General features: G+C 45.4%; 1 protein-coding gene across 1 annotated transcript; it reads left to right on the plus strand.

The window, feature by feature from the left end:
- PPME1 (protein phosphatase methylesterase 1) lies at positions 1-27,804 on the plus strand. The gene is made up of 14 exons (XM_015852646.2): positions 1-190; positions 11,952-12,045; positions 13,710-13,802; positions 16,274-16,331; positions 16,905-16,956; positions 18,663-18,817; positions 19,323-19,413; positions 19,869-19,934; positions 20,547-20,679; positions 21,326-21,455; positions 21,827-21,871; positions 22,656-22,720; positions 23,430-23,497; positions 24,435-27,804. The coding sequence occupies exons 1-14, from the start codon at positions 93-95 to the stop codon at positions 24,451-24,453; spliced, it is 1,167 nt and encodes a 388-aa protein (XP_015708132.1). The 5' UTR covers positions 1-92; the 3' UTR covers positions 24,454-27,804.
- The last annotated feature ends 64 nt before the right edge of the window (positions 27,805-27,868 follow it).

Raw genomic sequence — 27,868 nt, forward strand, 5'->3', positions numbered from 1 at the left:
TGTGGAGAGAGGCGCTTCCGGTTGGGGCGGAGCTGTGGCGGCCCAGTCGCTGTGTGAGGGTTGGCGAGGAGCTTCGCGTCCTGTTTAGCGTTATGTCGGCTCTGGAGAAGCAGCTACACTTGGGTCGCCTCCCAACGAGGCCTCCTTTACCTGGGGGTGGCGGTCAGTCCGGCTCCAAGATGCGTATGGGGTAGGTAAGGGATGGAGGGGGGGTGGTGGAGGGTCTGAGGGGAGGGGTGAGGCCTTCGTCATTCGGGAGCTTGTGGGGAAGGAGGGAGGGGGGATTCGGGGGGTTCTATGTAACGAGTGGGGCTGGGAGGTGTTCTATGGGGTGTTATGGGGGGGTTGTGTGTTATAGGGAGGCCTGGGGGGGGTTTGTGTGTTATGGGGGGGGGGTTGTGTCGTCTATAGGGGGGTTTGGTGTTATTAGGGGGGTTTGGGGGGGCTTGTGTGTTATAGGGGGCTTGGGGGGTGGCTGTTGTTGCTATTGGGGAGGGGGTTTGTGTGTTATAGGGGGGTTTTGGGGGGGGTTGTGTGTTATAGGGGGTGTTGGTTGGGGGGGGTTATGTGTTATAGGTGGTTTTGGGGGAAATTTGCTGTGTTATATACGGTGGGTTTGGGGGGGGGATTTGTGTGTATAGTTATGGGGGTGTGGTTATGGGTGGGGGGGTGGTTGTGTGTTATAGGGGGGTTTGGGGGGGGTGGTTGTGTGTTATAGGGGGGTTTTGGGGGGGACGGTGTGTGTTATGGGGCTTGGGGGGGAGGTAGTGTGTTAAGGGGTTTGGGGGGGGGGTTGTGTGTTATAGGGGGGTTTTGGGGCGGGGGAGTTGTGTGTTATAGGGGGTTGAGGGGGGGGGGTTGTGTGTTTAGGGGGGGTTTCGGGGGGGGGGTGGTTGTGTGTTATAGGGGGGTTTTTGGGGGGGGGGTTGTGTCGTTATAGGTGGGGTTTGGGGGCGGTTGTGTCGTTATATGGAGGGGTTTGGGGGGGGTTGTGCGTTATAGAGGGGGTGGGGGGAGAATTGTGTGTTATAGGAGGGTTTGGGGGGGAGTTGTGTTCTTAATAGGGGCGGTTTGCGGGGGGTGTTACTAGGGGTGTCTTGGGGGGGTTGTGGTGTTATAAGGGGGGTTTGGGGTGGGGATTTGTGTGTTATAGGGGGGGTTGGGGAGAGATTTGTGCGTATAGGGGTGTTTGGGCGGGGTGGGTTGTGCGTTATAGGGGGTTTGGGGGGGTGGTGGTTGTGTGCTATAGGGGGGTTTGGGGGGGGGTTGTGTTTATAGGGGATTTGCTGTGTCAGAGGGGGTTTGGGGGGGTGAGGTTTTGGTTATTAAGGGTTTGTTATGGGGGGTTGTGTGCTATAGGGGGTTTGGGGGGGGTGTGTGTGCTATAGGGGGGTTTGGGGGGGGGGTTGTGTTTATATAGGGGGCTTTTGGGGGGGGTTGTGTGTTATAGGGAGGGTTTTGGGGTGGGGGTTGTGTGGTTAATAGGGGAGTTTGGGAGGGGTTGTTGTGTTACATAGGGGGGTTTGGGGGGAGGTTGTGTGTTATAGGGCGTCGTTGGGGGAGGTCGTCCTCGTTGTTAAAATTAAGGGGGAGGAGGGGGGGGGGGGCTTTTTGGGAGGCGTTGTCTATGTGTCATATAGGAGGGTTTGGGGGGAGCATTGTGTTGTTATAGGGGGGCTTGGGGGGGCGGTTGTGTGTTATAGGGGGGTTGGGGGGGGGAGTTGTGTGTATATGGGGGGTTTGGGGAGGTGGTTTGTGCCTGCGGGAGGTGGGAGGGGAAGGAGAATGTGGTGGCTGATGTATGATGTGAGGGAGTGGGAAGGTTGGGGTGTGAAGGCCTTTCTGTGTGCGGGTGGCAGCTGTGTTGAGATGGTAATTGTGGTGGACCTTTGTGAATGGCATAGAAAATATAGAGTGAGGGAGTAGTTGGGTTAGAAGAGCCTTCAGACCACTCCCCCCCCCCCCCCCCCCCTTCCCCTCAGCTCCAGCTTCTCCATTGGTATAGACGTGTCTCATTGCCCAGTTGCCCCATCTATGGCCTTGGGCATTGCCAGGGATGGGCACCCACACCTCTGGGCAGCAATGCCAGGGCTGCACCACTCTCTAAGGAAAGAATTTCCTCCTCGTGTCTAATCTAAATGTTCCCTCTTTTGGATTAAAACCATTATCCAGAATTCAGCTCTGTTCTCAGGAGTTCTCCCTATATCCAATGAGATTCAGAGCCAAAGCAGCAGGGCTGGCAAGCTGAAATAACAAGGGAGATTTAGCTTAGATATTAGGAGGAAATTCTTTACTCAGGGGAAGAAGGCAGGGCCCCAGCACTGCTGTCCAGAGCTATGAGTGTCCCATCCCTGGAGGTATCCAAGGCCATGGATGAGGCTGTGGGCAACCTAAGCTGATGAGGAGCACCCAGTTCACAACAGGGGGTGAGGCTGGGGGGAGCTTTGAGGTCCCTTCCAACCCAAACTATTTTATATGTCTGTGATTCAGTCAGAATTGGTGTCTTGGGGCATCCCATTGCCCCTTGGTGGCACTCTTCTTTCAGTCCTCTAGTTTGAAGGGTGAGTCTATGTGTTGTGGTATATGTATATTGTGGTGGGACATCAAAGTCAGTGAAATCGTGGCTGAGGGGGAGAAGTGCTTAAAAATGTTGTTTGAATGTTATTAATCTCAGGTTATATGAAGCTATAACTTAGGTGAGCTCTGCCAAGAGAGTAAGGCTGTGCTTCGAGTGATGGCAGCATTTCATCTGGAACAGGCCAGTACAACACAGGATAAAGGGATGTCAAATCTCTTAAACAGGAGTGAGAACATCTTTTGGAAGCATGAGAGAAGATGGGCTGGAATCATGCTGTGTGGATGGGAGCTGACAAGGACTGGCTGGACCAGAACAGCTTTGACAAAAGCTTTGTGCTTTAGCGAGGAGTCAGAGGGAGAAAGTGGATTGCAAATAGGAGAGCATTGAAGAATAACAGTAACTTCATCTCCAGAGGTGTGAGGGAGAAGCTTGTGCTCCTAGCAAGTGCCTTGTTATGGGAGAAGGAATGCAGGGTGCTTTGTAGGGTGAAGGAAGCTGGTTTTAGTGGAGGGCATGGGCTCAGGCTGCTGCCTGTCAGCCCCATGCAAAAGGGAGGAGAGCATAGATTTGAGTAGAATAACAGAAACAGGAGCAGTTTGTTAAACCTAGAGAAAATGCTTTTTAAGTGGGGTCTGACTTTCTATACAGAGATCTGGGCTGTGACAGGACCACGGGCTGACACTTGGAGGGATGCTGCCCTCTGTGTGAGAGCTTGTGAGGGCCAGATGTGTGTTGTGCAGCTCCCGATGGCACCGAGTGCTCCATTTGGAGGTTAAATATATCCTACAATTCCTACAGGAGATCTCCTTTGCCTTGATGCATGAAATCAGATAACTGAGAGAAAGAACGAAAACGACAGCTGTAAAAAGACTGAGATAAAATGTTTGGCTGTTTATGGATGTGAAAGGCATCTAAATGACAGGTAGTTCTCTCCCTTAAAGCATAAAGTGCTTCTTTTACATTATAGCCTTCCTGTGTGTTTGAATGGATACGGTGCAATTGATTTAGTTAGAATCTGAACTAATTCTAACAAATCTCCATGAAGTATATTATTTCCTATTAATATGGATCATACTAAAGCTAAGCTCTGTATGTAAGTAATGGCGTGGCTTTGAGGCTGATCAAAAAAGTGGTATTTAGGGATTCATGAGAAGGAAACAGTCCTGAATGTTGTGTTGTAAAACATGAGTTCACTCAGTTCTGTTGTGAGAGTCATGGGATTACACAGGAGCAGGCAGAAGGTTGTATGTGGTACACGTAAGGCTAGATTTAATACTATTTAATTATGCCATTTCAAATGGGACTAACCAAGTTTGGATGTATTTTAGAGCAGTTTTGTGCCAGCGAGCTCATTCTTTCCATAAATCAGTGTTCACATGATGGCACTCTAAACAAATGCCCTGTTTAATTAAGTCTTCATAGCTCAGTAATAAACATAAAGACCTCTAATGTTGGTATTATTCAAGTCAGTGTTGTTGCCGGACATCCACTCTCATGATCATTTTAATTAGGAAAATAATAAAATTAAAGGCTTTTAAGGTCCAGGCTTAATGAGGTGCAGATCCAGCACCTGTGATACTTCTTGCTTCGCTTTTTCTTGACGGATAAACGGATACGTTTCAATTCAGCACCTGCAAAGTTGATTTTAATTGATTTGATGATGGATATCTGGGGGGTATCTCTACAGTTGGGTAATGTTTATGTTGGCTGAGCGCTTCTTGGTCACAGTGCTGTAATCCATGTAATGCTTCCTATCCTTTCAATCTTGGTAAGGTTTCATGTCAGAGAGGGAAGCGACCATGAAGGGATGTTGGTTATCTGTGGTTTTATAACCACAAAATCCTTCAGGAATTGCTGATATCAAGTCTGCTGTTGTGGGTGGGGGATCAAAACATCACATATCTTTCCCCTTGGTAGCAGCTGGGAGCAGTTCATAGTCACACTGTGGTCACATAGCTCTGGTTGCTCTGTGGACTCAGTGCTTTGTCTCCTGCCACCTTTTCTTCTCCCCTCCTGTTGATCTCATCCTACATTAAGGTTGGTTTTGGACAGCAATGCCCACAGTCGGAAATGGGATTTCATTGGATGCTTTCACACACCTGTGGACTGGAAGGATTATTTCATGTAGGAATGAAGCTACCATCCACAAACACACATCTCAGTAGATGGTTTCTTTGTTTTTAATGACTCTTCTCAGATTGTTTTCATAGAATCACCATGGAATGGCCTGGGCTGAAAAGGACCACGATGATCATGTAGTTTCAACCCCCTGCTGTGTGCAGGGTCACCAACCAGCAGCCCAGGCTGCCCAGAGCCACATCCAGCCTGGCCTTGAATGCCTGCAGGGATGGGGCATCCACAGCCTCCTTGGGCAACCTGTTCCAGTGCGTCACCACCCTCTGGGTGATAAGATTAGGTTTAGCTACCAAAGGAGGATGGGATCAGCTATACTTGAACAAGTTTGTGACTTCCACCACTGGCAAATATAGAAGGCTCTACTGAAGTGATCCCTTAAAAATCGAACTCTTATGGGGAGCAAAAGTAATTAAAATTAGAGAAAGATTTGTTTGCTCTGCTATAATCTTTTATTTATAAATCTATTTTGTTTCTGGGCACCGATGAATTTCTTATCTTGGAAGCAGGGCCATTAACTAGAACGTGTTTAAACTCAATCTCCAGCAGCAGTGGCAAACTGGTTGTTCTGCAGATAAATGCTTTGCTACTTGTGCACCATTCCTCTCATTGGAATGTTGGGTACACTTTATATTTTATATGAATTCTGTCTTTTTCATCAGCCAGGCAGGCCGTGCTATCATTACTGCATGGGGTGTCTGAAAGCGGAGGGTGCAGTGAGACTGCAAGCAGGAAAAAACAGCTGAATGCAGCACTGAGATATCTCAGACATCGGCCATCCTTGGTGTAAAGGCAAGTTGCGAGGATAGGATGCTTCCTTTTCAAAGCACTGTTTTCAGATATCAGCTTGGTAAGGAAGTCTTTGCCAAAAGCACAGATGCCCCATCCCTGCAGGCATTCAAGGCCAGGCTGGATGTGGCTCTGGGCAGCCTGGGCTGCTGGTTGGTGACCCTGCACATAGCAGGGGGTTGGAAACTAGATGAGCACTGTGGGCCTTTGCAACCCAGGCCATTCTATGTTTCCACAAATGTTTTGTTTGTAATAAGCTATCACCCATTACTACATCCAAATAGGTGAGAACAGACTTGTATCTTCTTATCATATTCCAGTCTGATCTCTTCCTTGTGTTTCTTTACTGGGAGGTCTCATTCGAGAAGTTCAGGTGGCCAAAAGTGGCTGTGCTGTGCCTCTGGGAATGCCCCATGGGGCTGAGCTCAGCTCTGCTCTATGCATCTCAGCTATTCATGCATCTGTAGGCTCCTCCACACCTCTGGCAGTATATCAGCAAAGCAATGCACGGGGAAATGCAAATCAGCACTGTGAAGCAGCAGGGATATCGAATCCTTGATTAGCATAGGACACTGGTATAAATATTGAAGCAAGAACACAGGGCTGCATGGTTCAAATGACTGCTGCAATGTAGTTTTGTTGGGCTCTTGTGGTAGTACAAGGCGTATGCTGGGATTCTGTAGGATTTCACAGCACATTGCATTGATTTCCATTTGAGTTGGAAGGGACGTCAAGGATCATGAAGCTCCAACCCTCCACCATACACAGGACCACCAACCTCCACACTGATACCAGCCCAGGCTGCCCAGGGTCCCTTCCAAGCTGGCCTTGAACACCTCCAGGGATGGACGGGGCATCCACAGCCTCTCTGGGCAGCTGTTCCAGCACCTCACCACTCTCATAGCACAGAACTTCCCCCTGATACCCAACCTAAATTTTCCCTCCTTCAACTCGAAACCATTTCCCCTTGTCCTGCTGTTATCTGCCCTTGCAAAGAGTTGACTTTGAGAGTTGTTGGAGGCTTTCTGCCTCTACATTACATGCTATTCTTGCCAATTTAATTAGCTTATTTAAAATACATCTCGTCAGCCGTGGCAATTCTTAAATAGATTATATTTGATTTCCTTTGGTCAGGTTTTAAGAACAATGCAAAGATTATACATCATGATCCGTGCATGTGATGTTCTGTAACTGCTTTCGTAGTTGTAAATGACCTCTAAGGAAAAGGAATCTCTAAAGATAGTTCTCCCTGCTTGATATGAGTATATATATATTTACTATTATTCCCAGTTCAAATGGGTGAGATATTTGGGCTCCAGTTGCTCTGGGATGGTTTGCTTTTCAGATCCATTTTCTGTATGCAGTGAACAAACAGCACAATAGGATGAAACGAGCTGTAGAGAGAGCCCAGAAGTTCTTTTGTAACTCCAGCTTCACGCAGCAGCTGGCTTTGACTTTCAGATTTCATTGTGATGGATCGGTTTCTGTTTTGGTCTGCTGGATACTTCAAAAAGCAGTAATTAATTCCATCAGCTTAAATATTTGGTCAACCAAACACTGCTGCAACATCAAGGGGGCAAAATCACAGCTGCTCTTTACTTGGGCTTGCTTCTGGTTTTGTTTGCATTGATGCACCACTAGAAAAGCAGCTCTAAATAATGGATGGAAGGTATTAATTCCAAGAAACAACAAACTCAATCAGTTTCTCATAGCTCTGTGCTGCTTTGTGTACTTCAGACACACTCACCAGCTGTCTCGTGGGAAAGCAATGCTTTTATTCTTGCCCTCTGTAGGGTTCAGTAGTAAATTGGAGGTCCCTCATGTTTTCCATCGGTGTGGATTGGAGGCAAGAACTTTGTTTAGATTGCAATCTGCACGTGGTTACATCAAAGATGACTGTAGTTCTCAACTCCCAGGTTGCCCTTCCTTCCTAAAAACATGGGAGTTTTGGTATGTATTGTTTCCAGATATGTCATATACCTGACACACAACTTCCTAGGAGCTGTTGACTCCTATTAAACTGAATTTGAAGTGGTTGCTAATAATGCCAAATCAAGCAATATGACAAGAAGTGGAGTGGCAAGGTTCCAGTTTGGCTCTGATTTCATGGCTCGCTCTTACAACCTGTGAGTTATCCTTCATGGGACTGTCTTTGTGTCAGCACCTGACTGCCTTCTGCATGAACATTTTAGCTGGAGGTGGTCAATAGACCTTACAGAAGCTTAGCAATAGACCTTCCGCTTGCCTTCACCTTCCACAGACAGTGCTGGAGATAACAAGTCTCTCGTTTCTGCCCTTGTTTTCTCTGTTTTGTTTTTATATCTCGCTCAGGTTTTTACCCAGACAAATCAGAAGGAGCAGTGATGCAGTGGCACAGGCTGCCCAGGGATGCAGCCATCACTGGAAGCATACAAGAACAGTGGGGATGTGGCACTGAGGGATGTGGTCAGTGGGCATGGTGGGGTGGGTTGGGGATCTGAGAGGTCTTTTCCAACCTTAATGATTTTATGATCCTACATACAGCAACTGTACTGGTGCTCCTGGGAACTGGAGGGCCTGTTAGTTCCAAGAGGAGATGTATCAGGTCAGCCTAAAAAGCCCGAGAATGATATCAGTGTTTCCAGATTGATCTCAGAGAGATGGAGAACAAATACACTAAAGAGTAATTACGAAATGAGGTGATTTACCTTCTTTCTCCAGTCCTCTGATATGCATCACTCCTGACATTGCATTTAACCAGATTAGGCTTTCACTATAGACCCTGTTTTCCAATCTTAGTTGTGTATTTTTTGGAACCCTCTTCAATTATATCCTTAATGATTGATTCCAGCCGTAGATATGTTATTCCAACTAACGCTTTCTCCTCTCACAATGAAGGGAAGGTTACAGGGAGTTATTTACCAGATGTATGAGTTATATTGGAATGAGCATAGCCAGTTGGCTGATGATATCTGCCCATCACGTGGAATTATTGAGGACAGTCCAACATTAAACCAGGAATAATGTGCTGTAGAGAAGTCAGACTGTACTGAAGTGTGGGATCTTTAAAGGGTGGTGAAACTTGCTGTCATTAACTGCACATCCCAGCTATAGAAAAGCAGGAGATGGGAAATGGTCCAAGCTGTGGGATGTTTGCTCCATCTCCAGCAAGAACCAGAAATGAGCGTGATAGGGGCTGGGGTGGCTTCCAGGCAAGGGGAAAATGAATAAAGCAATACTCTGAGCTGGATAAGCATGTGTCCAAGCAGGGGAATTGTAACAAAGGTTTGTGCAGTCATTAATATTGTAAAGAACAGGCAAAGACACTGTGACAGTGTGGGCTTAAAAGCAAACGAAGCACTGCTTTTAGCTGCAAGCCTAATTAACTTGTGGCGCTGTTGTCGCAGGTGCTGTGGAAGTAGATCTGGCTGGAAGTGATTGGAATTTTATGTGACAAACTAATGGGATCTGTCCTCCATTAGTGCAGCACGGTGCTGAGGATGTGGCCTCTGGAGATCCCATCAGTGAGAATTTGGAGGCATGTCATACCCTGCTCCCTCCTTAACCCTTTCCAGAGCACTCTTGGTTCCACGTTATGACACGGATGGAGCTTTACTTTCTCTCATCATACCAATTCTTGTGGTCCTATAGATGATAAACCATGGAAATCAGGTACCTTAGAATCACTGAATCATTAAGGTTGGAAAAGAACTCCAAGATCCTCAAGGCCTCCCCCACTGTGCCCACTGACCACGTCCCCCAGTGCCACAGCTCCATGGTCCCTGAGCACCTCTTGGGACAGTGACTCCCCCACCTCCCTGGGCAGCTGTACCAGTGTATTATCACTGCTGGGAGAAGAATCATTGTCTAATATCTAACCTTGAAGCTGTTATCAATCATCTGAGTTGACTGCGTTTCACGCCAAGTCTTTGCTTATGAAGTTTATCATTAGTTATTGTTTTGGAAGGAGATTAAACTGAGGCAGTAGAAGAGATTTTCTGAGTTTACATATATATGTGTGTGACATCTTTTATTTAATCAAAGTCTGACAAGAACAATAGCAAAGTCTGGAAACCCACAGAAGTGAATTTGGAATATTCAGGGGGTGGTTGTTTGATGTTTCTTATTCTCGTAATATCATGGGAAATAGGAGTTTTATTTCTCAAAAACTGAAAAAGCTGCTTTGTGTGTTCATTTCTCTCTCTTTAGGAAGCCAAGAATTCAGAGGGAGAGATTTTATTCAGTGAAGTTCTTTCACCCCCACGCCCATGCTTGATTTCCATATTGTGTGCTGATTGCCACCCCCAGAAGAGGTTCAATGCAAAAAGGCTGTTAAAATGCTGCACTGTTACTCATCCTGTGTACTGGGCTTGAATCTAGCTTGATTATGTCATTGCCAAAATTAAGCACTACTCTTTTTTAGCCTTAGCAAATGGATCCGTTCACTCAGCTGAGGAAACAGATTTTGCATCAACTGAGTCATTGGGAAAGCTCTTATTGCAAAGCCTTTCTTTAGTAATGGCAGTGCAAGGAAATGGCACAGCTGCACCTTTTGATGGAAGCAAAGAAGAAATTGGCTTGTCAGCTGGACACCTTTGAGAGTCTTGGGTTGCGTAATGTCCACAGCACACATCTTCTATGTTCACCCAATAATTTAGGTGAATTGCACCCCCAAGATGCTGGGTGCAGCCTGAAATTAGTGCTGCTAATTTGAGGCATCGTTTGTTGCTGTGTTTTGTTATGTAATTGTCGACAAAGCGTGGCAGAAATTAGTATTGCTATAAAGAGAGGTTGGATCTCTGCGTGTGAGGGATAAAGATTGTGATTGGTGTGTTGGAAATGCGTTATTGGGAGACCCGGGCTTTGTTGTAGTAGCCCTGGTCCCCAGATCTCACTATTGCAAGTCATAGTCAGAGGTTATAGACATTGTTATAGATCATTAAGATTGGAAAAGACCTCTAAGATCACAACCCAACATGAATTATGGCAATTATATAGTATTGGATTTGGTGATATTTATGGATCCCTCCAACTTGGGTTATTTTGTGATTAACCTGTGAACACGTGTCAACTGAAGCCTGGAAGCCTGTTCTTCCATGGAAGTCTTATGAGTATCTGATATGCAGTCTTGTCATTGTGGTCCTTAACTTAAAATACAAGCTTTTCTCAGCTTAGAGAAGAGAAGGCTCCAGGGAGACCTCATTGTGACCTCCCAGTACTTGAAGGAGTGTATAAACAGGAGGGGGAACGGCTGTTGGTGAGGGTGGGCAGTGATAGGAGAAGGGAGAATGGTTTTAAAGTGAGACAGGGGAGGTTTAGGTTGGATCTTAGGAGGAAGGTTTTCATGCAGAGGGTGGTGACGCACTGGAACAGGTTGCCCAAGGAGGCTGTGGATGCCCCAACCCTGCAGGCATTCAAGGCCAGGCTGGATGTGGCTCTGGGCAGCCTGGGCTGCTGATTGGTGACCCTGCACACAGCAGGGGGTTGGAAGTGGATGAGCACTGTAGTCATTTGCAACCCAGGCCATTCTATCATTCTATGGGTTTTACGTTTTTAGGACAGTTTGACTTGGAATGATATTTCTTCCAAAATTAGAGGGGTTTTGTAGGAAAGTTGTCATCTCCCAACAAATACTAATTTGGCTTTTAATAAGATGCTTAATTCATGTATCCCGTGCTAGATTGGTAGCATCCTGTGGCATACAGCTGACACTTTACTTTGCAAAGCTGTGATGTCAAGGTGACTTCTGAGAAGGACATTCTTTGCTTTTTTAATTATGATTCACAGACTGAGTCATATTTTGGATGACTTCCTGCATTCCCAGTCACGTCGGCACCATATTACTCCCATTAGGACTAGGGAATCATAGAATCACAGAAAGGCCTTTGGTTGCAGAGGCCCAAAGTACTCATCCAGTTCCAACCCCCTGCTATGTGCAGGGTCACCAACCAGCAGCCCAGGCTGCCCAGAGCCACATCCAGCCTGGCCTTGAATGCCTGCAGGGATGGGGCATCCACAGCCTCCTTGGGCAACCAGGACCATTTCATACGGACATAGTGCTGCTGACTTTTGGAGGGGCTGGTCTGTAGTTGCTGCATTTTGAGAGTTTGTGCTGTGATGGGATATTTAAATATTTGCTCTGCTCCTTCCCTGCTTTTCCTTTGATGTGGGTCTGTATAGTCGTAATTGCCATTGCTTGGTCTTCCTTGGTATTGCTTTGTGATGAAGTATTCTCATTCTGCCTCCATTAGTCTTCATGTTGGTTCTTCTGATCTCTTCAATAGGAACCATGACCAAAGAAGACATTTTGTCTCTGACTCCAAAATCCCTTATATTGGAAGGGAATTTCACTTGCGTATCACTGGCTTCTGATCCTAAATTATTGTGTAACACTGGTCTATTCAATATATGCCAATTGCAACGAAAGACTAATTATAACACCTCTTAATTATGGAGATTTTTTTTCTTTCAGCCCTGGAAGAAAGCGTGACTTCACCCCAGTGCTTTGGAGCCAGTACTTTGAATCTATGGAAGACGTGGTGGTGGAAAATGAAACTGGCAAGGATATATCCTTTTATTCAGATTAAGACTTCTCTGTTTGTAGTGACTGGGGCAGCATCACATATCTGTTGAGTTTAATGGGGTTCTATTCAGCTTTTCACGTATTTCTTCTCATCTTCCTTTTTTCCCCCCTCTTCGTATGGATCAGCTATCAAAGCTTTCCAAGACACATAGCAAGGCTGGTTCATGAGATTGGTTCTTTTGCAGTAGTAATCACTAATTTCAGTAAGTACTTCCAACTGCTCAATAAGGTATTTTGCAGATGAAGAACTCTTAGTTCATGTAGCTGAAAACATATCAGGATTGATGTTTATTGATTTGTATTAAGTTTTATTAAGACAGTTAAGTGGAAGTTGTTAAACTGTACATTCAGATCCAGTGTCAGCAGTACAATATATGGGCCTCAACTCTAAAAGAAAGTTAATACCTGCGGGTTTCCAAGACCCTTCTACAAGTCAACCTGTAGGTTCTGTTCCTGTATGTTCATACAAAGATACATGCATGTGTGTTGCTATTTGTTGTACCCCAGTTTGATATGCAGACAGGGAAACTTCTCCCTGCTGGCAGCACCACATCTGTATGGACGAGGGAGAGATGTCCAGCAATGTCCAACTAGTTTTTGGTAATTGCTTTCCAAGATTCCTGCTCCTTTTCCAAATGTTCGTAGTGCTTTTATACTTCTGTTCAAGATGACTCCTTTTTACAAGCTTTCCTGTTATGGACTAATCCAGCCTATGGCTGTAATCCTCATTGATGTGCTCAATTTGAATCATAGGATCCTTAGAATTGGAAGGGACCTCTGAAGGCCATTGAGTCCAATTCCCCTGCAGTGCACAGGGACACCACAGGTAGATTTGGTTACCCAGGGCCTGATCCAGCCTCGCCTTTAAAGTCTGACAGAAGTGGCACGAGAGGTACTTCCAGGTCTTCTTTTTGCAAAATTGAAGATTGTTTTGTCTGTGTTTAAGTGATACAAACCATGTAGTTTAAGTAGTTGTATAACTTCTAAGTGTGCACATCCTTCTTTAGTATATCCATTAAGAAAACCAGATTTCCAGACTATTTCAACCCCATTAACACTTCAATTCCTTCTCTGTTGCGTAGCATATGATGCTTTAAAATGTGGATTCTTCTTGTTGTTTTACTCACCTAGTCATTATTTCATGTTCTCATTAAGTCTGCCTATTCAGTTCCAGCTGTGAATGCTTTGTGACGTGCATCACATCTGCATTCCTTGTGAAGCATTATAGAATTACCCAGGTTGGAAAAGACCTTGAAGATCATCAAGTCCACTGAAGCTTTATAAGTAGTGCAGAGGGTAATGGACCTGTTTGGTTAGGTGGTGTATGTGGGCATCTTCAGTTCAAGCAAATCTCAGTTATTTAAGGTTTATTGTGTTACCTGTGATCTTTAACAGAAGCTTGTGCTTCCTTTTGGTAGATTGTGAAGAAAGGGATTAGGCATGAGGTGTGTAGGTATGTATAGAGGAGGGGGAAATCCTGCACAGTAGGAAAAGAACTCTGAAATTTCAAAGAAGCTCAGTTTAGTCCTGGTTATCCTTGCACAAACCCATCACACAGAGGCAGAAATGAAGCCTGGAGAGCTCAAGCATAGAAATAAAACACTGTGATCTAAAATGTAACCATGAAATGTCCTTAACTGTTCATACACTTTTCGAATTTACAAAAGCGGATTGGAGGGACCTGTCCTACTGCTGTTACATGGTGGAGGCCATTCTGCTCTTTCCTGGGCTGTATTTACTGTAAGTAAACTGTTGATTTATAGAGATACGTCTATATGCAGGTTTAGGCTTCTAAGCATGGAGGGCTGCTGACCATTCAATTGTGTTAAACATAGGGAAAATTAATGCAGAAAACATTACATTATGATCTGCTGGTATGCACCTGACTCAAGCCATCTAAGAGTATATATTAGACAGGCAAAGGTGTATCATTTAGGCCACTAATTAGCAGCAGCATCCCAAACTTCCACATAACTCGCATGTTTTAATGAAGCACTCAGGCAAATCTCACCATATTCTACCCATGGGGGTTATTTATTGATTGATTTTGGAAGGCTGCTTTGCAATTCTCAACACTTGGATCTCATCAGAACGCTCTTATTTTACACGGTTGAGGTTCTGTTCAATGAGTCTCATTTGCTGCTCTCTGAAATGTGGATGGAGGTCGGATCAAGAGAAGCGAGGACATGGGCTGATTGAAAAAGTTCTATCTCCAAACCTGTTCCTTTGTATAACAAAGCAAAGCAAAACAGCAAAACCAGAGCTAAGGAATAAGATTTACAGCATTGCAGGTTAAGAAAAATCTCTTAGTTAGACACCTAACTTAGTTCATTTATCATAGAGTCATAGAGTTACTCAGGTTGGAGAAGACCTCAAAGATCATAAAGTCCTAACCATAGTATCCTAACTCTAGCAACCCTCTGCTAAATCATATCTCTGAGCAGCAGGAGCTGACCCAGGTGCTAGTACAGATGTGTGTCTTCAGCAACTGCTGAACTTTGTCTTAAACCTCTTTCTTACTAAATCCTGTCCTTACCTGCTTGTAGATCATCTGTTGCCAAGATGGTCAAGTAATTGTTATTGGTTATAGTTTCCAAGAGCCTTAAACAGTTGGATTGAAGGCCATTGCTTTTAACCAGAGGCAGAAGTATGAAGCCACACTTCTCTGTGTTGAATGTCTTCCTACAAGATGCCACCACCCTCTCTAGAATTCTTATTTTCAGTAGCAAAACCATTTTCACACTTAAAAAATCTCAAGCTTGTTGGATTTAGTGGAATGAGTGCCATTATAACGCTGTGCTTTTTGGGCTTTTGGTGTTACTGTTGGCAGCTGATGAAGGTAAGATAGATTACCCTGGGTGAGAAGCACAAACCTGACAGTGCTTTTGGGGAGGGAAGTGGGCACAATAATTAGCTCTGCCTTCATGCAGCTGGCATTACATTATTTCCTGGGGGTGTTCTGAAGATAATGTCCGTCCTAAGCAATTAAGTAAAATGAACCGGGTATTAAACTTCATGCTTAAAGTACCAAACAAACTTAAATGCATACACACACACACACACACACACACATATATATATATATAAAATTCACACGCAAAAGAACAACCAAACATGAAAACCCCAAACTGGGAGGTGCTGAATATAAATAGAACCTATAAATAGAAGAATAGCCTGCAGAGCCAGGGTGCTGCTTTCTTTTCCTTCTTGGCCTGGCATGATGTGCTTGTACTTCTCTTGCCCAAAATATTTCTGTTTGGATACAGCTCAGGGTGCTGGACAGCTTCCCATTCTGTGGTGTCATGTTAGTGGTGAACCTCTTCCCTCGCTCTCTGATGACAATGGTTTGATCTTTAGCAGAAGGCAGCTCATCTGCTGTGTTAAGTCATTGCTTTCGAGTTTGCAAATGGAGGTTTTGGGGTGACTTTTGAGGTCTGAAATATGAACTTGTGGCTGTTTGAATCACAACTACTGCACTCGTCAAGAGCTGAACAACCAGATTGGAGGACTGGTTGCCTTTCAGATCTGCCCCTTATGTATGAAGTTGTATTAACAGTCCCTCAGTAAATTCTCCCACTCCTACAGGGCTGATATTTCAATAATCAATGATTCTTTAACACAGAAGTCTTCCTTCCAATAAAGAAAGCTGCTTAATCACTGCGATGCCTGAAATAACTTATGCAAATTGAGCTGTCAGTAACAAATAAGAGTCATCATTGCCTTGCTTTAAAAAGATTCCTCTCTTGTCCCCCTCCAACATCTTTAGACTAATCAATTTTATACATTCCAGCATTGCTGTAATATTCCATTCTATGAGATCCAAGTGAATAAGCACAGCAAAGCAGCTGCTTCATCTTCATGGCCTCCATATAGCTGGGGCTAATTTTGGAGCCCGTGTGGCTTGGGAGAGGGGAGCATTGCTTCAGCATCTGATCTGCTGCTACAGAGCTTGAATTTGGCTTTCCTAGGAAACACAAGATATCTTAAAGCATAATAAAATAAATGTTCTTCTCAGGGATGATGTGAACAATAGGAAGGATGGAGCTCTGGTTCATTGGGGGTAACTCGTATGGGACTCAACCTGCAGGTTCAGCTGTTGGTAGTGGAGGTTCTGTCCCACCACGCTGGTCTTTGCTGCTGCTTAATGATGCTAATCCTTTTGCAGATGAGCTGTGGCACTTTGCAAATCACGTTGTCCTTTTTCCTTGCAGTCTGCCATCATCAGCAGGATTCAGTGCAGGATTGTGGCTTTAGATCTCCGAGGCCATGGTAAGTGCAGTAAATACAGGACTTTAAATGTCATATAAGCACGTTGCTTGCTGTCTTGCCTTTTAAAGGAGATGTAATGAATCCTTCCCAAAATGAGTGAGAAATTATCCTGAAAGCATCCTTATTTTCTTTTATTCAGTGGCAGGGATGGGGTGAGTGGTGTAACCCCATGTATGAGCACCCTCAGCTCCCTGTGCCATTGTGCAAGGTGATGGTGGGCTTGCTCCTTCCTACATGTTGGCCTCTATATAAAGGCCTCTATATAGGGGAGTAACCCCTCCTCTATATTTTCATAACCTAAAGGAGGTCTTTACCATTAGAAATAAAGCGTGTTGTTCAGTTGTAAGGCACGTTGTTAATATGGAAACACTCCCCTTGACTGTTCCTTCCCCTAAGCCATAATGTGATAAAGTACCAAGAGTTTCTGTTAATTCTGGGTTCCTTAATTATTCATGTTAACTGAAATGGAGTCTTTCTTAACTGTTCCAGAAAGCTTTGTTCATTGCTGCTCTATGTCCTGAGAGGTCTGAAGGTTTTCAGCTTACAGGAATTTAACTTGTTTTGTTCTTTCAGGAGAAACTAAAGTTAGGAATCCTGAAGATTTGTCTGCGGAGACGATGTCAAAGTAAGGAAGCTTATGTGCTCCCCTCAGCACTTCACTTTCCACGTATCTATTTTCCTGATTGAATGATAAACTTTAGAGGACACAAAACCTTCCTTCAAGGGAACTGGAAGATACTTTCATTTCACATAGCTGTAAAGGTTCTTTAGAATTATACCTCTGTTAGCTGAGTCATATTTCACAGTGGACTCATTCTTTAGGTCTCCCCTTAGTTTCAAAGCCACGTTACAGATCAGCAGCTTCACTGCAGTGAGCACTTTAAACCTCCAGTGCTCATTAACACTGGAGATATCCTAATAGAAGGGAAAAGGCATTCCTCAGGCAGGGCTGATCTGGGTATCTTAGCTTGAAATGACCAGTTTGGTGGTGGTTCTTCTGCTTTGGAGCAGTCAGAGAGTATCTGCCTTGGAGGCTGTGGATGCCCCATCCCTGCAGGCATCCAAGTTCAGGCTGGATGTGGCTCTGGGCAGCCTGGGCTGCTGGTTGGTGACCCTGCATATAGAGGGGGTTGGAACTGGATGAGCACTGTGGTCCTTTGCAACCCAGGCCATTCTATCATTCTATGATTGGACTGGTGGCATCCCCCCAGCATGGGTCACTTGATCAGGTTGCTTTTGCAGACTGTCCTGACCTGCTTTGGGATGCAAATCCCCTTCTTCACAAGCTGCAGTAAAGCAAGCAGCTCCTACTAAGCGCTTCTTGTTATATCTACATTGAGTACAAAGAGTCTCTTTCCTATCACTACAATTAAACCAGGAAGGACTTTGTAACCTTCCTATGAACAAATCTACTGGATTTGTTGTGGGGAGGCCATGTGTGAAATGCAGTCTGACTTCCATTGTGTGCCTTATTGCTGCTGCTTACAGCTTGTCAGATCCCGGTACATCACTGTCCTAAGGAGGTGCTGTATGAAATAATTGGGATTTTTTAGATTTGCAACGCCATGGAGGAAAACAAGTTGCCTTTTCTTTCTAAACCTCTTTGTCGTCTTAGCAGTGAGCTCAAAGTTTATTCCTTGTTAGTCTTTAAATGGGAGCTTTACATTGTGGCTTTAATCTTTTATTAAATCCTCTGGTCATGTTCTCTTTGACAGAGCAAAGTACTCAGCCTTTCTTTTGGCTGATGGTTTACTATGTGCAAGCTTACTCAGGTGTTCCTTCTACCTTAAAGTACAGCAGTGACAGCTTCAGCTTAAAGCAGGTGCCCTGTAGAAGAGAAGAGGAAATCTCTTCTTGCCTTGTACTGTCTGTGCTCCAGTGAGAGGTTGAACCTTTGCTTGTTGTTTATCTTTGCACCCATCCATAGTTCTTGGCTATTTTTCTCTATTTACTTGCAAAAGATTTCTCCTTTTAGAGCTGTGAATTTTTTTAGCCCACGCTTCCATGCAAAAGAATGCAATGCTTTTCTCACCTTCTATTTAAAACTCCTACCAACTGATGTCAATCTAATACGTCCTCTTTGGGAATTAAAAAAAGTCAATTAATTAAGCCCTTTCTGTTTATAAAGAGGAAAATTGCATGCTTGTTCAGGAAAGCATCAGCTCAAATGATTTCCTGTGTTGGTGGTTAAATGGAGCTACACAGTGATGAGACAATAAACTTGTCCCATTGGTATGTGGGTTAGATAAGAGAGGATTTGGATCTGTGTTTTTTCCTTCAGACATATGTCAAGGTAGAGATGCTGACTATGCTTTCACCTTCTGTTGGCAGAGACGTTGGGAACGTGGTTGAAGCTCTGTATGGAGACCTTCCTCCCCCTATCATGCTGATTGGGCACAGCATGGGTGGTGCCATTGCAGTGCACACAGCAGTCGCAAACCTGGTGCCAAGTTTACTGGGCCTGTGCATGATAGATGTTGTGGAAGGTAAGCCTGTACGCTTGGATATGGTTCTTTCTTTCATACTCACCTTTTTGTTCTTATCCCCTAAACTCCTGAGTACATAAAGCTCAGCCAGTTCTTAAATATATGCCAGTTCCATCCTCTTAGCAGAAGTTATCCATGTGAAATGATTGTTCTAGAGGGGAATCCTCCTTTCAGTTCTGCTGGGTGGGGTCTGTGGTTGCTGTTGTGCTCAGAATTTGGCTGCAGCACTTTCTTGGGATCAAGGGAAGTATTTTTGTTATGTATATAATGCGTGGTCAATGAGTGATTGCTGCTTTTTCTTACTGCCTAGATGTCTTACATGTGAACTTAATAATGTGGGAGTAGGTAGGACTGTAGGCTTTGGTGTGCTAAGCTGTATTTTGCTTAACTGCATTAAATCCAATCTGAACCCCAGCTTCCCCTGGGGGTATTCCCTGGTAGCCAATTCTGTATAGACGAACATGATAATGATTACACTAGATGTCATAAAACTGTTTCTTTCTAGGTACGGCCATGGATGCACTGAACAGCATGCAGAACTTCTTAAGGAGTCGTCCCAAAACATTCAAGTCACTTGAGAATGCAATCGAATGGAGGTAATGTGTGGGCTTATGTAATCACGTGGCTTTTTCAGCTTGAATCCTGAAGGAAACAAACTTGGTAACATTTGTCAGGTTCTTCCTTTTGCTCTCCTATCCCCAGCTACGCAATGCTGGTGGAATGGCTGACCACTCAAGTGGTTTTGTCAGCAATTGCTTGGCTGATTTGATGGGACAAGAGAGGATTAATTTCCTGGGAGTTGGCTTGGTGTTGGAGAAAGATCATCCAAGAGCTGCTCCAAAATCCCACCAGCATTTCTCCTATGTGTCTTTTAGATTCATAGTTACAGTGGCAGCTGGTGATTCAGGTAAGTTGGCACGTGGTGTGACTCATTCTGAATGACTCCTGAGCACGGGTGGTTTGGGTACAATCATCTGGTTTTGCTTCTGTTCCTAGACCTGCTAACCACCAATTCATTTAGTAACTCTGCCTTTCTTCCTTTTTCTTCTAGTGTAAAAAGTGGACAAATAAGAAACCTGGAATCTGCCAGAGTTTCTATGGTCGGTCAAGTCAAACAGTAGGTTGTTTTGTGTTGTTTTAATTTCAAGTTCTTTTAATCTTCTGTTTTACAAATACCTTTACTGCAAAGCATAAATACTCCTGAACATGGAAGTTTCATGTGCTCTTTGTTTTGCCTTCCCTTTTGCCTTCTATTCTGTCCACATTAAGGACATAAGTGTTAGTCTGATGTCAGAAATGTTAGCTTAAATTGGGTTGGCTTTCTGGGCACAGTGCCTTTCATTTCATTTTAGAAATGGTTCAGTTCTGCATTACAGGAGTGGTCTAAGGTGAGATGGGGGGGGTCATTTTGATCTGCTTGTGCTACTCTAATCCTTAATGTATTGAAACCTTTACAAAGGTGTCCATGTGCTTTGCTAAGAAGAGCTGTTGTTGCTTGTTTGATCACTGCTGCCTCTTTTAAGTAGCTGTTTGCATTGATGTTTGCACTGAGGGTGCACATGCTGCAGAGGTCTCATGGCTGGTTCTGGCTGCAGCTTTCATCCTCAGCTGCTTCTAAGCTTGTGGGGAGAATTTTTCTTATCCAGTGGTTGGAAAATCGCTGACAGCTTTTAGGTCAGCGACGTTTTGGTTCTGGAAAGGGAATCAGTTTTTGGGTTTATTATCACAGGTGTGAAGAAGCTGCCAGTCCTGAAGGTCCTAAAGCCATCGTGGAGGGCATTATTGAGGAAGAGGAGGAGGAGGAAGAGGATGATGAAGGTGGAGTCTCTGTCAATAAAAGGAAGAAGGAAGATGACACTGAGGTAGGGAATTTCTTGCTGTGTTTCAGTGTATGTTTGCATGGCACTTCCCCAATCCACAGTTATCCAAGTGATATAAATGAGAGCAACTCCAGTGGAAGCTTTATACTGGGACTTTTGTTTTCCTTCTTGGCCTCATCTCACTGATTCCATCATGGGTTGTCACTTGGTTGTTGGGTTTTCTTAGGTGCTCTGAATGCACGTGACCTGAAACGGGGCTTTTGTGAACGAGGGGTGCTCAGTACTGAGCCTTCGTGCTATTTTGGCTTATTTCAAAGCCCCGTCAGCATTCGGGAGGTTGTACAATCAATTGTAGAACATAAATTCCTCAAGGGAAATCATTGCAGCTGATATATCCCCTTGTTTTTCAGACAGTGCACAAACTGTGCCAGCAAAAAGCAGAAAATTCAATGCCCTGGAAAACGCAGTTGTTCTTCAATCTATAGGTGCAGCTCCCACTGACTTTCTCACTCCTTATTTGTATACTTTGGTTGTGATTTGGATGGGAAACGAGGAGTAAAAACTGGCTGCTGAGAGTGTGCAATCCACCAGAGGGAGCCAGCCTTTCTACATATGCTTCCATATGGAGTTCATTTTACACGAGCCGTTCCACTGATCACTAATGCAGAGCTCTCTTTCCTCCCTGCAGACAAAGAAGGAGCACTTATACACGTGGCGAATTGAGCTGGCGAAAACAGAGAAGTACTGGGACGGATGGTTCAGGGGCTTATCTAACCTCTTCCTAAGCTGTCCAACTCCAAAGCTTTTGCTTTTAGCTGGTACGTATCTGGCTTAAATTCAGCAGCAGCTCATTTCAGTGGTGTCCCAGTTGTGTTATAGAAAATAAGGTCAGCATTTGGCTCAAGTCTTCCTCTCAGATTGCTGCACCCGTTTCTTCCACTCTGACTGTTCTGTGTATGATGAATTATCCTAAACCAGTCAGCTTTAACCACGTATATTTGGAATCAGGTCAGAGCCTCTACTATCAAGACAGCACATAATGATGGTGCAGCCGTGAAATGTTCTAGTGGTTATGTTTGGTTCACTCTCTTTTAATGCCAACATTTCTCTTTCACGATGCCTTATAAAGCTCTGCTCAGTTTACATCCTTACTGTATTATCTCCAGTACCTCTGTTTATTTGATTGTAGGTGTTGACAGGCTGGATAAAGATCTAACAATTGGACAGATGCAAGGTAAATACTTGATATTGTTACTGTAATGCTCTTCTTGGCTGACAACTTGTTGCTGTGGGTACATGAACAAAGATGTGGGGGGAACAGCCTGTTAGCAGGTACAGTGTATTTCAAAGCAAATGCACAATGAAAATGTAATCTATCCAGAACTATTGCCTGTGTGTGGTAATAGGGAAGATGGAGAAATTGAGAAGGAAGAGGTTAAATGAGAAGCAGTGGTGAGGCTTCTCCATGGTTTTTGTTCAGTCTGGTGACTGATGTTTCAATCACTGGGGCTGCCGCGTTCCTCTTAGGGGATCAGGATGATGTTCTGCAAGGCTTTCTTTTTAATCTGTTATTTTCTCCCATTCTAATGACATTCCTAGATTAGAACACTTGAGACCATCCAGAACTGTCTGGTCTCCGGATGTTTCTATCAGATAAAGATTCTGCATCTCCTTGAATGCATTTTTGTTTTCTTCTTGTCCTGGTTTCATGGATTTGCAGGGCAGTCAGTACTGGAAAGCAGCGCAGGGCAGCAGGATAAAGGTTATGTTAAAGTGCCCTCAAAGGGCAGAGCAGAGGGGGATGATCCCCTCCCTCACATTGCAGGCCATGCTCTTTTAAATGCTCATAGTCAGGCTTGTAAAGAATGCAGGATCCTTGTTAGAAGAGTTCATAAATTCACAGTGCTTTTAAGGGTCCAGTGTCTGTTGTTTCCTGTATAGGTGAGGTTTATTTCCCTAAACTATTGCTGTTTAGGAAGCAGGGCTGCTTAAAAAGTGATGACTCTCTTGATCTGCAGGGAAGTTTCAGATGCAAGTCCTTCCACAGTGCGGCCATGCAGTCCATGAAGATGCTCCAGACAAGGTGAGCTCTGCCTGGGGGTGAAGCTGCATCCATCCACTGCTTCAACACAACAGGGGCCATTGCTTGCTGTGAAGCACAGTTTTTACACCACAGCAGCCTTTTGGACGTGATACCATCACTAGTTTTCTGCAGAGCAGCTTGGATTTCATCATATTTTGAAGCTGACTGGAAAGCCTGAGCTGAGATGTTAGGCGTGATACAGAGCTTGGCTAGCTTAGGGGTTTCATTCTCAAGCTGGTGGTGATGGAACTAACTGTTACCATCTGGAGCGTGGTTCCCTTTAACCTCCTGCCTTCCCTCGAGAAGCTTTTCACTCTTGCTAGCACTAAGCCACAACTTTTGGAGCTCATCTGTGTTGTGCTGAGTTGGGTGGCTCAAGTTTTCCAAATACGAAACAAATGCTATAGAAAACAGTTTGCAGAATGAGGGAGCAGAGCGGCTGCTGTGTGTTGCTTGTTTGTGTCCTGACAGGAGGATGAATGCGTCAGTGGAGCCTGTGGTTGGGAACAAGATTGGTTTTAAAGCTTGTTCTGCACCACGAGTGCAAAACTCAGCCTGCCAGTGCTTCGCTTTACCAATCTGAAGGAAGAGCTTTGACCTAAATGTTGTTGGATTTTCAGTATCTGGAAATCTGGATCTGGAAGAAATCTCTGGATTTCTTGTCGTCTTCACATCCCTTTAAATTCTGACCTAGTTTTCCTTCCTCCAGGTTGCTGAAGCTGTCGCGACGTTCCTGATCCGTCACAGGTTTACAGAACCCATCGGTGGATTCCAGTGGTAAGGCTCTGTGAGTGCTCCAGCTGGGCAGTCTGTGAGCAGAGCTCTTGCTCTCGCCGTGCCTTTGTGGCTTTGCAGTGTGGGAGGTAGCTGGGAGCTCTGGCACAATGCTGAAACCACATCTAAACAAACAGCTTGGCATCACAGCCAGGAGTTATTGGATGTTTGTGTTCACTGTCAACTTTTCACACACTGTCTCGTGTTAATGAAACCTTCTTCCTTGAAGGGGAGGAGTGAGGCAGATCTCGCTTTACTGATTCCTTTCTCTATAGCCGGCCAGGAGGCAAAATTACAAGCTTTGTGCGGTATTTGCTTTAAGCAGGTTTTTATTTACATAGTCAAGGCCTCGTGCCTTGTAAGCAACTTGCACCACGCTGCTTTGGCCAGGGAATGTTGATCAAATCAGACAGGTAAAGCTCTGTGCTTTGTTGTGCAGACTTTGTCTGCCGGCCTCAGGTGTATTGAACTAAACTATAGGAGCCAAGTCTCTGTACAGCAATGAGAGCAGGTTGTTATTGATGAGGCTGCTTGGAAAGACTCGTAAGGGTACAGCATCATAAAGTTAATAACTAAACCAGTGCTCAGACCACACTCATGGTACTAATCTGCCTCAGGGTCAGCTGTCAGGTTTCAGTGAGCAGTGCTGAGAACTTCTCTTGCTTTGCAGCTGAGATTTCTTCATCAGAAGCTATAAATTCCAGCATGCACAGTGCTGTAGGACTGGCTACGCTAAAGGGTTGTTGCTGAGTGATGTGTCCTTTCCCCTTTATCCTGTGCCTTTGGGGGTGAAGCAGTAGAAATGTAGGACCAGGGGAAGGAAATGGCTTAGGGTGGTGCATAAGTGATGAGAGAGGGAAGAGGCAGAACCAAAGATCTGCAGAGAATACCTTGATTTTTGAATGTGACCTTTTCTTCCACTCTCCTTTTTCCCTCCTAGCGTGTTTCCTGCTTGTTAATACCCTGCTATCTCCAGCACTGAGTCATATTGTAAATAAACTGCACCAGAGGCCACTGTGATGTATCCCATATCTGTTCATCTCTCCGGTTCAGCAGCAGTGAGAAGTTGGTGTGAGGTTCATCATCCCTTAGAACAGTTCTCCACGACGTGTCCGTGCTTAGGGACTTCCTTGCTGGGAAGCAGCTTGTATTGAAGACCATGAAAAGCTCTTCAGGCCCTCAGAAGCGGGCTCTTCTCTGCTGCCGTAAGCAAAGACCTCCTGAAACCCCAAGCACAGTCATATCGACCTCCATTGGTTCTCAGGCTTTCTTGGACCCAAGCACAGAAGGGTTGTTGACAATCCAGAGCCAGCAAAGTCACTGCAGCATTTCCAAAGGCTTCAGGATTTCTCCGTGGATTCATCTGATGGTCTTTTAAAGTGCCCCTTCGCTTTGGCTTTTGTTTTGTTTCTCTTATGTGTTTGCTTCCTTCCCCTAAAGCACTGGGGGAATCAGCTTCGTTGGAAGCTCAAGTTCTGCCTCACCAGCGTCAGCCTTATGGATTAAGCTGTGCAAGGAAACTAACGCTGCTTTCTTGTGCAAATCTGGACCAGAGGGTAAAACCAAAAGGCAGCGGTGGGAACCCTGAGCTCCATTTCAGAATCTCACAGTCTTCTTAACGTTCGTTTCAAGCTTTCACTGAGGAAAAATAGCCTGAATAACAGGCAGTTTGCCTATTTGGCCCTTTTCTGCCTCTGGAATGTGTTTATGCTTCCCTCTGTGTAGCTGCCACACATGACTGAGCAGAGATCGGCATCGTTGGGGTGAAAAAGATGCAAGAAGTGCAGCAGATAAATTCCTGGAAGAGCTTGGAGTCAGTCCTCATGTGGATGCAGAGGTGCAGGCAGCTGATTCCCCAGTAGCGGAGGATACACCTTGTTTTCAATGTCACTTCCTACATCATCTCACTGCTTTCCACGGTGCCACCTAAATCTGCACTTACATGGGAGAATGCTTCTTCAGGGTTAAGTTACCTGCAGGCAGTTGGTCGGATTGCTTTCCCCTCTCCTAAGAATCACTTTGGAGCATAAAGAGCTGGCACCTATTGGAGCAGTTTCTCTCGATGTGTTGCTGGTGGTTGTCTGAAATCTTATTCCATTTCACCCTGTGTCCAGAACCCCTTTGTGCTCTATGGTGGAGGCAGTATTTAATGCTGTTTGGTTGAGGCGTAGTTCTGTTCCTGGCTTAAAGCTGTAATGGGCAGCAGTTCTCCAAAGCCATCCTGAGCTTCTGGTGTGTTGGAGGTGCAGGTGGACCGAAGGGAAGCGATGTGAAGAGCTGGTAAAGGTGGAGAATTCCCTGTGATGGAGAGCTGCTCCTCGTCTCATTCCTTCACATGTGAGTTGTGGCCTTGTGCTGTGCCCATTGCCCAACACATCGGGGTGGGAAATGCAGGAATTAGAGGCAGGAAAGCCAAATTGCGGAGCACTCTGCTCATTGCCAGAGCATTGGCACTCAGTGTTAATAGGGAATCGCTGGCTCCTGACATTCCTCTCTCTGCTCACTGTTGCGTTGTGTTTGTGGTGTAACATCCAACCCAGCTGTGGTTCCTGTTGGATTAAATGGACCTTCAGTAACCGAGATGCTCCATCTCCCTTTCTCCTGATGCATCCTGAAGGTTGGCAGCATCCTCAATCCTCAGCAGGGTATTGAACGTGGCATTGCTCCACGCCAGGCTCTGGGTCCTGGCTGTCTCAGAGCTAGATTTGGGATGAGAGCAATAGCAAATGGAGTGGGAATCCCTTCCTGCTGTGCTGAATTGCAAACATTTTTTGTGAGTCTGCTTTTGTTTGAAGGATTTCTTACCTGTCTGCAATTGCTTTTCCTGGGAGGAGAGAGCAGCAGGCAGAGAGAAATGGTATTTGGGTGAAGGTTAACACAGGGAATGAGCTGCAGGGGAGTGTTCTCTTCTCCCCCCCTACCCCCACCCCCATTGCTGTCTGATCAGTGCATTCTTTCACAGCCTTCAGCTTATTTGCCTGTGTAAAAGCAGACAGACAGGAGCAGGCTGAGCTGTAAGGGTGCAGATTTCAAGCGGGAGCAGTTGGATGATTTAGGAATCTCTCTTGCCTTTGTTCCAGTCTGTTGGATTGTGGAAGCTTTCACAATGGAAAACCCCAAGGCTTGGCAGGAGCAGACGTGGTCTGGGAGATGGGTTTGTGTAAGGGCTGACCTCAGCTTGGAGCCTGCATAGGTTCTGCCAGCTCTGGGGCTGCTTGCATCAGGCAGAGCCCTCAGCCATTTGTAGCTTACAGGAGCTCTGCAACTGCTGGAAAGAAATATTTCCTGTATGGCCTGAGCGTGCAGTTCTTCTCCAAGTCTGAATGGCTGCTCCTTTGTGCTGGCATCTTGAAAACAGGGTTAATCCAGAGCTGAGACATCAGGCTGTGTTGTAATGGTTGCTGTATCACTTTGCATGACCTGAGTTCCAGCCTTGCTTCCCACCTTTCAGAGTGAACCTTCTGGCTTTTCCAGTCTCTGCAGGGCAGGACCGAGCAATGGCAGCAGGGTGCAGCCCCCCTGCAACCACTGTGCAGATACAGGAGCAGGAGAACCCGCATTATCTTGATCTGCACATTTCCCTATTGCCTTTTGTCTTGGGTGTGAATGGGAGACGTAGCAGGTCAGCTGGGCTTAACGGGTGCTTCAAGCTCCTGAAAATCTACACCTGGATCTTTTAGGTAAAGTCAAAAACCAGTTTGCCAGCCAAGCCCCAGCTTGCATTGCCATTTCCACGTCCATTTCCATTTGGCACCACTGTCTGCAAATGCAGCTGAAAGCTGTGGGACCACAGCTTGGGCTTTTGCTGCAGGCTTTGCTGTTGGATGCTGGGCCGGTTGGGTTTCCAGCCTGGCAGGTTGTAGCTCCCAGGTGACCTCGTATCGTTTTGCTGTTGTTTCCAAAAGGAAAAGGTGTTCCGTGTCTGTCAGCCCTCTGCAGGCTGCTGTGTCCTGTGTCAGCCTCGTCCCGCTGCTGCCCTGCTCGGTGTCCGTCGCTCTTGCCTCCAAATCATTTGTGCAAAGCCTGGGTTAGGAACTCCCCTGTCTGCCCATAGCAGCCTGTGGGAAGGGGTAGATGTGGCTGTTGTTGGGCTGTCGCAGTGGTGAGCTCTGCGTTGGGTTTGTTCTGGTGACTCATTGAAGTGTCTCATGTCCCCACATCCCTTCTCTGTGCTCCAATGTGGGGAGGAGGAGGAGGGGATGCTGGAGCCACAGCCTTGTGTTCTTTCTCCTCCCCTTCACCACTGATTGCTCCCACATGTACAGAAACATCTGAAAGTAATAAAACGTGGTGCTTTGGCTGTTCAGTAACCTGTGCTGCGTTGAACCATGTGTTTTTTAACACCCCAAGTGCATCGGTTACAGGAATTTGGGG

This window comes from Coturnix japonica, chromosome 1 (genome assembly GCF_001577835.2).
Source record: "Coturnix japonica isolate 7356 chromosome 1, Coturnix japonica 2.1, whole genome shotgun sequence".
NCBI lineage: Eukaryota > Metazoa > Chordata > Aves > Galliformes > Phasianidae > Coturnix > Coturnix japonica.